This window comes from Lupinus angustifolius, unplaced genomic scaffold (assembly GCF_001865875.1).
Source record: "Lupinus angustifolius cultivar Tanjil unplaced genomic scaffold, LupAngTanjil_v1.0 Scaffold_447, whole genome shotgun sequence".
NCBI lineage: Eukaryota > Viridiplantae > Streptophyta > Magnoliopsida > Fabales > Fabaceae > Lupinus > Lupinus angustifolius.
Genome location: NW_017727842.1, coordinates 114,651 through 125,737, shown reverse-complemented (window position 1 = coordinate 125,737; position 11,087 = coordinate 114,651). Strand labels below are relative to the sequence as shown.

The window sequence follows — 11,087 nt, the reverse complement described above, 5'->3', positions numbered from 1 at the left end:
GTCCCTTTGGCCAACAAGAAACTCACAATCAACATATGTGCTCCATTGATTGAGAAGATCACCACTAGACTAAAACATTGGAATACAAGGCTCCTTAGCTATGCAGGAAGACTTCAGTTGATAAAAAGTGTGCTATTCTCAATAACCAACTACTAGATGTAGGTATTTCCACTTCCAAAAAAGGTACTATCTCTATTGGAAACTAAATGCAGGATATTTGTGTGGAGTGGCAAAAATGAACACAGTATAAAAGCTCATGTGGCTTGGACACATATATGTGATCCTAAACAAGTTGGAGGATTAAATATCGTTGCTCTGGTTGACTGGAATAAGGCCATTATGGCCAAGTTACACTGGCACATTGCATCTAAGTCAGATAAGCTATGGATTAAATGGATCCATACTTACTACCTAAAGGGAGAAGACATCAACACATACCAACCTAACTCTAACTGCTCTTGGATCCTAAAATCTGTTCTCAAACACAGAACTCAGCTAATGCAAATAGTGAGCTGGATTGAAGCTAATATTTATGGCAATTTCAACACAAGGAATATGTATATGGAAATTAGAGGCTAAAAACAAAAGGTCAGCTGGAGGAGGATCTTCTATGGCAATAGTGCAAGACTAAGAGCCCAATTCACTATATGGATGGGATGCTAGGACAGATTACCAACCAAAGAAAGATTGCAAAAGTTCGGAATATGGACAGATGGTAAATGTACATTTTGTGATCATATGGAGTCCACTGAACACATTTTCTTCACGTGTGCCCATACTACAGAAATATGGACACAAGTGCTCAACTAGATGAAAATCAAACATCGCCTAGGGGGATGGAAAACAGAACTGCAATGGGTTGAAGCTCAAACCAGAGGGAAGAGCATGAAATGCAAACTGGTGAAGATGGCTATTGCAGAAACCATGTATGCAATATGGAAGATGCGAAACTTGTGTATTTTTCAAAATAACACCACTACTGTATACACCAGTCCTAGTATAATTAGAACAATTTGTGATAGAGCTATAGTACATAAAGGATTGAAATTGTACTGTGACAAACTTAGCTCTAGATGATCCTGATAGGTTGTCTTTTACAACCTCTTAGTCTCTTAGTGTTTAGCCTGGATCTATGATCGGTTTGTACTTAAACATTTTGGTAATAAAAATTTTCTTCTTAGTCCAAAAATCTTTTTTAACAGTATATGTGAATTATAAACAAAATTTAATACTTTTAATAAAAAATAATTTTTTTGTACTATCAAGGAATCCTACACCTTATGGAAAGATTGACTGAAATTAGGGAATCAACTGTGTTTGATGCATTTTCAATTAAATAATGTCAATTTATTAAATATTTTTAAAAAAATTGATATTAAAAATCATTTATTATATTGCACATGGACAACCTTGTATCATTTTAATATAGAATACTCTCATTCATTATAGTTAAGTATTTTTTTTATTTGAGATAAATAAAAAAACAGGTGCAAGAGCATAACCTTAAAATTATGTATAGAGGGGGAGGCAGTCTACTATAATCTATAAACCATGTCCATTAACATGAAATGACTACACTATATCATAGAAAAAATGTTAATGATTCCAATTTTTACATCTAAATCTTAATCATATATCATCTATCACAATTACTTCAAAGTAAAAATCTTCTATTGAAGGAGTGAGAATATGGTTGGAGCCATGTGAATATGCAACAAGACGAAAGCTCCTAATAAATTCTAAATTGCTAATTTACTTATGTCTTCAACCTATTTATTTATTTATTACTAACAAAACATTGATTTAGTGATATAAAACGCTACTAAATTTCATAAAGACCAAAATGTCAAGGGTTCAATTTTTGTGAGTAATACTTGTCGAAAAAGACAACCACACATTTCAAAAGGGATTACTTCCTTACTCATAGTACAAAAAACCATTTATTTGTTTATGCACTAGTCGCCCATTCTTCAAGGAAGGAGAATCTGAGAATCATTATTTAATAGAGAGGTAGTGACGGAATAAAAATATTGCATTCCATGTAAAGTAACAAAAGTAACATTAAAGAAATTATATCCATTGTATAAAATTTCCTCCAGTACCCCACTTATTACATTAAACAAGTCAACAAATAAGTATTTTTAGCTAGCTAAGGACAATACTTTGGAAATTAGGCTCTAACATGCCACAAAACCTGAGCAAATAAAAGTAACATAAAGCAACAACAGCAACAGAAATCTAAACCCTAAAACAATAGCATATAGAGGGGACATTCTCTATGAAAGTCTGATAAATTCAACCATAAAGGCAACTCAACACTCTGCATTTCCTTTAAGCCACTGCAGGCATGTCCTTGAGCCATGCATCTAGTGGCTTGCCAATGGAATAAACAATAAATCCAATCTCCCTCAGCTTGTTAGCATCCACAACGTTCCGGCCATCAAACACGAATGCTGGCTTCTGCATGTTTTCAAAAACTTTTTGGTAATCAAGCTTCTTGAACTCATCCCACTCAGTCAAGATACAGATACCATGTGCATCCTTGATTGCCTCATACGCATCCCAAACCACAGAAACTTGCTTGTTGGTGGAAGTTGTCGGGCTTGATGGTTGAAGATGAGCAGGATGATCCCAATCAAACTTCTTCATTGACAGATCCCTCAGAATTTGTTCTTCGGTAACCTGTGGATCATATATTGCCAGCTTTGCCTTGTCTCCCAACAGCCCCTTGCACACATCAATGGCTGGAGTCTCCCTAGTGTCACCGGTGTCCTTCTTGAAAGCAAAACCCAAGATAGCAATTTTCTTCCCTGAGACTGTGTTGAACATTGAAGAAACGACTCGGTTAACGAACCGAGTTTTCTGGTAGTCATTCACCTTAATGACTTGTTTCCAGTAGTTGGCTACCTCAGGAAGGCCATTGCACTCACAGATATAGACCAAGTTCAATATGTCCTTCTGGAAGCAGGAGCCTCCAAATCCGACACTGGCATTCAAGAATTTGGGTCCAATTCTTGAGTCTGTTCCAATTGAGTGGGATACCTGAGAGACATCAGCACCAGTTGCCTCACAGAGTGCAGACATAGCATTCACAGAGGAGATCCTCTGTGCCAGAAAAGCATTGGCAGCAAGCTTTGATAGTTCAGCAGACCACAAATTGGTGCAAAGGATTCTGTCATCAGGGACCCAATGAGCATAAACATCTTTCAAAGCCTTAATAGCCTTTTGACCTTCTGGGGTCTCCCGGCCTCCGATAAGGACTCGATCAGGGTTAAACAGGTCTGCAATTGCTGTACCCTCAGCAAGAAATTCAGGGTTAGACAAAATGTTAAAATTGATGCCTTTCCTATTGTGAGTTAGAATCCTCTCAATTGCCTCGGCAGTTTTAACCGGGACAGTTGATTTCTCAACCACGATTTTGTCCGATTTCGAAACATCAGCAATCATCCTAGCAGCACTCTCCCAATAAGTCAGATCAGCTGCCTTTCCTGCTCCAAGCCCCTGAGTTTTTGTCGGGGTGTTCACTGAGACAAAGACTATATCAGCCTCAGCAACATGTTTCTCTACATCTGTGCTGAAGAAAAGGTTCTTCCCCCTGCATTGCTTCACCACATCATCAAGGCCTGGCTCATAGATTGGGAGGTGGTCGCTGTTCCAGGCATTAATTCGCGGTGCAGCGATATCCACCACAACTACCTCGATCTCAGGACACTTGAAGGCAATGACAGCCATGGTTGGGCCACCAACATACCCAGCTCCAATGCAGCAAATTTTCACCATCTTTTTAGTTTGTTCTCAGCAACCTGTAGTACACAAATCCCAAATTCAAGACAACGGCATATAAAATGCATATTCACTGTCACAAAATGATTATTACCAGTTAAAAATGTAACAATAGTACGATCCAAAGTAATAAAAAACAAAACAACAAAACAGATCCATTATCCACAGGTATATAAGGTATATATACATTGCACAATATAAGAATTTTTGAAAAATCGAGTACAATTACAGGGAAAACAAGATCTATAATTTTCTAGTGAAGAAATCATTAAGGCACTTGCAGATCTATATGATATTCAAAAATAAAATATAAATGATTAAATTGGTTTTCTTAAAAATTGTTCAGTTCACCCATCATCCTTGATCTCTACACAGACGCAAGAAACAAGAGACAAGTTATGGAATAAGAATATCCAAATAGTAAATTCAGTTATCAAATCTAACGAAAGATTCACACTTCAAATGCCAGCAAAACAGATCCATCCACAATTCACAAACACACAATTCCATTACATGACTAGCCAAATTACAAAAATAAGATCAAATGAACTTTAAATAAAAAATAAGGCATTTCAGAACGAAACAAGAGTACCCAGAAGACAAAAACGAAAGGTAACAAGGAAATGCGAAATGGGTATGAAGAAAAACACTCACTTGTTGAAATTTATAGCAGAAAAGGAAGCAAAATTTATGAGAAAAATGGTGAATATACCTTGCGAGAAGTTGAGATCGACGAATGAGGAGTTTAGAGATCTGAAGGAGGAGAAGAATTCAGAGAAGGGAAATGGGGAATGAGAAGAAATGAAGACGCGTCACAATTTATATAGAGAGAATGAGATAGAGAGAGAGAATAGTAATATATAGCAATAAAAAAACCCACTCAGTCACAGGTTCCGGGAGAAATGCATTAAGCATTGCCATTATTGTGCCAAACACGTTTTCACCTTTTCTTATACAATAAGTAATTTCATCTTACGCCAACTGTAATCATTCAGACAAAAAAAAAATGATAGATGCGCATTGTAAAAGTTTTCTATATTATTAATGTATGACTCATTTTAAATATTGTTATGACTCTTAAATAATAATAATAATAATAATACAAATAAATAATAAATGATGTATTGTTATTATATAAATTTTTATACTGTTAATATATATTATATTTTATTATTTATCATTTTGGAAAATAAGTATATACCAACAAGAAATTTTTTTTATACAAGTCATTAATAAAAATAAATGATTAAATGATGTACTAATTAAATGATTATATGATGTACTAATTATATATATATATTATATTCTTTATGAGTACAGAGTTTTTTTCGGTAACGTAGCTGGTCTTTTTGTTCATCCCATCCCATAAATGAGTGATTAATTACACTATAATACTGCTCTATAACTGTAAGTAGCAAAGGGCTAATCTTACAAAATATGAAACATAAATCTTTTTTTAAGTTGTTAATTTAAGACACTTGGATTTCACGTTGAATTTAAAGTCTCTTATTTAAAAAGATTCAAGCTTTTTTCACTTAGACTAATAAAGAGTTCTTTTCAAATTTTAGGAAATTAATTAATATGTTTTGTAATACTCACTTCTATTCATATTTTGGTCATAATATTTAATACATTTGACATATATTTATTGATTATTAACGTAAAAAATTTATTTAAATTAATATTTACAGTTAGAGCTGGTGAGTGTTTGACTGGATTTATAATGCATATATTTATATTCAAAAGCACAAAAATATATTGCATATATAGTATGGCATATAAAATCACATAATGGTGGTGGATTACAATAAAAATATAATTGAAAATATTATGTAACAAAGAAATGTGGTTGGAACACAGAATTTCATCAACATTTCCCTTCTTAAGACTCTTCAGATTTCAAAGAAAAAAAAAGAAGAACTCTTCGAATGGTTGGATTAACAATCCAAGTAAGAGACAAGAAAAGAAACAATAAGGTGAATAATACCTCTTGATATTTATTGAATGGATAGTGGAAAAATACAATTATATATATATATAGCAATTATGCCTAACTAAACTAAGAACTCTTAACTAACCTATAAATTAATTTGACACATATTAAATATGCCAATTATATAAAAGCTTAGGAATTTAAGAAAATATTTGATGCAGCTTGTTATATATATAGCCTTGGTCAGGGACAGTAACGATTTTATTCTGGCTGATGTGATCCTTACTGGTTCAGTCATATTGTTAGAGTCATGGTCTGTTATGTGCGTATAGCTATCGGTCAAGACGTTCTGGATTGGCACAGTCATATAGTTATGCGCCTCGGTCAATTTGGTGTGCATCTCTTCGGTCAAGTTGTTGTGCGCCATGGTCAAGCTGCCGCGTATCTCCTCGTTCAGATTGTTGTGTGCCATAGTCAAGCTGGTGCGTATCTTCTTGGTCAGGTCCATGCTGGTTTCCTCGGTCAGATCCATGTTGGTGCAACATTTCTCGGTCATTATGAGACAACTTTCCTCTATCATATTGGTTTGTCTGATGCATAAGTTGGTGTGCACTAAATGATTTGATTCCTTCTTTTATAAGTTAGAAGATATAGGAAGGAGTTTTATTTTATATGAGGTGCATTTCTCTCTGATTGTATGACAATCAAGTTCTATATGCTTAGTTCTTTCATGGAAAATATGGTTAGTTGCAATATATATGGTAGATTGATTATCACAATAGAGTAAAGAAGGCAAGTGAAAGTTAAACTGTAAATCCTTAAGTAAATAGGTTAACCAAGTTATCTCACAACCTGTTATGGCTAATGCCATGTATTCTGCTTCACAAGAACTCTTGGACATAGTTCTTTGCTTCTTAGATTTCCATGAAATAAGGGATGTACCAAGGTAAATACAAAAGCCTGTAGTAGACCTTCTTGTGTCTGGGCAGGCAGCCCAGTCACTATCACTATATGCCTTAAGTTGGACTATAAAGGTGTTAGAGAAAAATAACCCAACAATAGGGGTAGCCTTGATGTATCTAATGACTCTACGGGCAGCCTTATTGTGAGTTGTAGTGGGTTTAGCCATAAATTGAGCAAGCTGTTGGACAGAGAAGCATATGTCAGGTCTACTATTTGTAAGATATATAAGTCTTCCTACTAGCCTTCTATATAAAGAAGGGCATGAGAAGGCTTCAGTAGAATCTTGATGCAGATGTTGTTCACTAGACATAGGAGTAAAAGATAGTTTGCAACCGAGCATGCCAATGTTAGAAATGATTTCAAGGGCATACTTCCTTTGATTCATAGACATACCCTTACTATTTCTAGCAATCTCAAAGCCTAAGAAATTTTTTAAATCTCCTAAATCTTTGATCCTAAAAGTCTTATCAACAATGGTTTTAAGGTGATAGATCTCATTCATTTATTACTAGTAAGAATTATGTCATCTACATAAACTAGAATTGTTGTGATTAATGTAGAGGAGCTCCATTTGACAAACAGAGAATGATCCCCCTTTGGCTTTTATGTAACCATTCTTGAGGAGAAAGCTTGAAAGCTTGGCAAACCATTGTCTGCTAGCTTGTTTGAGGCCATAAAGAGATTTCTCAAGCTTGCATACATGGTTTGTACTAGGAGCAGAAAGGCCAGAGGGAATAGTCATGTAAACAATTTCATTAAGGTCTTCATGGATAAAAACATTGTTGACATTTAGTTGCTTAAGAGAACAATTATGTATGGAAGTTAAAGCTAGGAGAAGCCTAAAAGTGGAGATTTTTGCTACAAGAGAGAACGTTTCTAAATAGTCTACCCCTCTGTTTGATTATATCCTCTGGCAACTAATCTGGCCTTATATCTCTCAACAGAACCATCAGTTTTATACTTAATCTTAAAGACCTATTTGCATCCAATAACAATCTTATCATTAGGTAAGTTAGTAATAATCCATGTATGATTATCCTGTAAGGCTTGTAATTCACTATTTATAGCATCCTGCCAGTGAGGTATTTTTATAGCTTGTGAATAGGTTTTTGGTTCAAATTAAGTAGAGATGGAAAAGGCTCTGGTTTGAGAAGGTATGGACAAATTGTGGTAACATATATAGTCAGATAAAGGATATTTGGATTGAGTTTTTAAGGTGGTGTTGTTAAGAATGGCAAAGTAATAATCTCTAAGGTAATTAGGGGGTTTAGAAGTTCTATTACTTCTTCTTAAGATAGGCAGAGTATCTTCAGGTTGGTGATAAATCTCATGTGAAGGTTGTAAGTTGTTATTCAAAGAAGTATTGTTTGCAGCATCAAAAATTTGAGGAGAATTTTGAATATCACTGCTTGAGGAGGCACTATTTGAAGTATCAAGATTTATGTGTATTGGAAAAAGGTCATCATAGGTTCTATAGGAATTATCATTAGAAGGAATAGTTATCTTAGGCTGAGTAGTAGTGTTGTGCTGATATGGAAACATAGATTCATGAAAGACTATATTCCTTGTTACTTCTAAGGCTCTACTTTGTAAATGCATAACAAAGTATCCTTTGACTCTCTGTTTGTATCCTAGAAAAATCATCTAACAACACAAGGGTCAAGTTTTGTTCTAGAATGTTTCTGTGTGCTTGCATAACACAAAGATCCAAAAGTCCTAAGGTGTTGTAGGTGTGATTGCTTATGTAAAGCACCTCATAAGGAGTTCTTTTGTTTAAGATAGGAGTAGGTAGAAGGTTGATTATGTGGGCAGCATGTTTCACAACATAGGACCAAACGATTTTAGGTAGGTTACTTTGTATCAATAGAGCTCTAGCAACATTCAATAAATGTTGGTGTTTTCTCTCAACAACTCCATTTTGTTGAGAAGTATATGTGCAAGAGGTTTGATACAATATTCCTTTACTTGCATATAGGAATTTCAGAGTGAATTCAGGGCCATTATCACTTCTTATGGCCTTGATTTTAAGACAAAATTGAGTCTCAACCATAACTATGAATCTTTGTAAAAGTTCTGAAGTTTCAGATTTTGACCTCATAAGATAAATCCAAGTAAATCTAGAACAATCATCAACAATAGTCAAGAAATATTTATGACCATGCATAGGCGATACAGAAAAAGATCCCCATATGTCAATATGGATCAAGTCAAAACAAGCTAAAGAATGAGTATTGCTAATAGCAAATGAAAGTTTCTTTTGTTTAGCCATATGGCAAATCTCACACAATTGTTCTCTACTATTATTAACAAATGGAAATTTAACTTTGATGATATTCATACATATATGAGAGGCATGTCCTAATCTGTAATGCCATAAGTGTGAAGTATGAAAACTTGGATTACAAGTATTAAAACATTCACTGCATGAGGTATCTTTGTTGATTTTAGCACATAGAATCCATTTGAGGCCTTAATTGTATCAATCCTCTTCGAAGAGATCCTCCCCCGGATGATACAACAAGAAGCATTGAAACATAAATCACAAGGAGAATCATGGGTAAGCTTTGATATTGAGAGAAGATTATATGTAAGGCTTGGCGGGTAAAGAACGTTATGCAGAATCAGATTAGGCATGAGAGATATAGTTCCAGATATATGTGAAATAACCTCATTTCTATTAGGTAGCTTAACTCTTATTGGTCTTGTTTTGTTGAAGTTACTAAAGTTTGATAGGTTGTGATTAATATGGTCTGTAGCACCACTATCTAATATCCAATACATAGTTTTGAGTTTAGAGTTACCTTGAGTTTGGTCAACAATCTTTGCTGAATTAGAAGAAAGAACATTAGAGTGATCATCTTTGTTGGAATGTTCATCACTTATTTGTGTATTTTTGGTTCCTTGTAGCATACTCATGAGTCCTTGATATTCTTGTTTGCTTAATCCAAAGATCTTCTCTTCTTGATGTTCTGTATCCATTTTTTCTTTACCTTCATGATCATCCTCAATGCTTGTTTATGCAAAATTGGTATGTTCTCCCCTATTGAATGGAAAATTTGCTGAAAATCCATGTAGTTTGTAACAAGTATCCATTGTATGGCCATTCTTCTTACAACGTGTACATAATTTTGTAGATGAAATGGTCTTGTTTGATGTCCCTCTTCCATAGGTACCAGTTCCTCCTCTTCTAGATGAATTATTGCCCCCTATGTTGTTTGTATTGTAGGATCTTCTTGAGAAATTTCCCCTTCTGGAATTTCTTGAAAGTGTCATTGCCTTTGGATCCATGCTGCTTCCATTTGTCTGTGTTTCTTCTTGTGTAACAAGGGAAAGAATCTTGCTCATACTAGGTAGAGGATCCATAAGCATTATTTGAGATATTACTCCACTATATGAGTCACTTAAACCTTTAAGAAATCTTATTGCCTTATCTTCATTTTTGTGTGCTAGAGAATTGCATGAACACTTCACCAGGGGTCTGAAAATGTCAAGTTCATCCCAGAAGATCTTGAGTTCAGTGAAATACTCACCAACACTAAGGTCTCCTTGTCTGAAATTTTTGATTGAATCTTGAAGATCTGCTATTCTAAAGAGGTTACATGAGAAAATCTCTCACTTAATTCCTCCCAAACTTCTAATGCATTGTTTATCCAAATTATGCTTTGTGAAATGGAGGGTGAGACAGATCTTGTTATCCATGATGTGACAAGATTATTTGCCCTTTCCCATGCACGATATAAAGGGTATGTTCTGTGTGGTTTTCCTATTGATCCATCTACAAATTCCCACTTCTGCTTGGATATGAGACTTCTCTTCATTGACCATGTCCATTGGTGATAATTCTCTCCATTCAGTATTGGTGACACCAAAGGATTGGTAGGGTTTTCTGATGGGTTAAGATAGTCTGGAGATGAGGGGTCCTGTGCAGGGTCTGCTAGGTAAGGCATTGTGCTTGAAGATAATGGAGTTTTTGATTGATCCATGATTTATTGAATGCACTAGAGCTCTTAAAAGAGCTCTGATACCATCAAATAAAAAAAAAGAACTCTTGAGATGGTTGGATTAACAATCCAAAAAAGAGACAATAAAATAAAGAAAAGAAATAACAAGGTGAATAATACCTCTTGATCTTTATTGAATGAATATTGAAAAAATACAATTGAATTATCTTAAAGAAGAAAAGAAGAAAGAGAGCTATATATATAGCAATTATGCCTAACTAAACTAACAACTCTTAACTAACCTATAAATTAATTTGACACATGTTAAATATGTCAATGATACAAAAGCTTAGTAATATAAGAAAATATTTGATGAAGCTTGTTATATATATAGCCTTGGTCGAGGAAAGTAACTGTTTTATTTCTGGCTGATGTGATCCTTATTGGTTTGGTCATATTGTTAGAGT

At 34.5% G+C, this 11,087-nt stretch overlaps 1 protein-coding gene and 1 long non-coding RNA gene across 2 annotated transcripts; one reads left to right on the top strand and one right to left on the bottom strand.

Moving 5' to 3' along the window:
• Nucleotides 1-2,075: 2,075 nt before the first annotated feature.
• On the bottom strand, nt 2,076-4,595 carry LOC109341380 (UDP-glucose 6-dehydrogenase 1-like). Its single transcript, XM_019579282.1, has 2 exons — nt 4,496-4,595; nt 2,076-3,803 (listed from the first exon to the last, which is right to left on the bottom strand). Exon 2 carries the CDS (start codon nt 3,778-3,780, stop codon nt 2,332-2,334), a length of 1,449 nt encoding a protein of 482 aa, XP_019434827.1. The 5' UTR covers nt 3,781-3,803; nt 4,496-4,595; the 3' UTR covers nt 2,076-2,331.
• On the top strand, nt 3,691-4,657 carry LOC109341381. The gene is made up of 2 exons (XR_002106947.1): nt 3,691-3,805; nt 4,528-4,657. It is a non-coding gene; the product is annotated as an uncharacterized LOC109341381 (long non-coding RNA).
• Nucleotides 4,658-11,087: the final 6,430 nt, after the last annotated feature.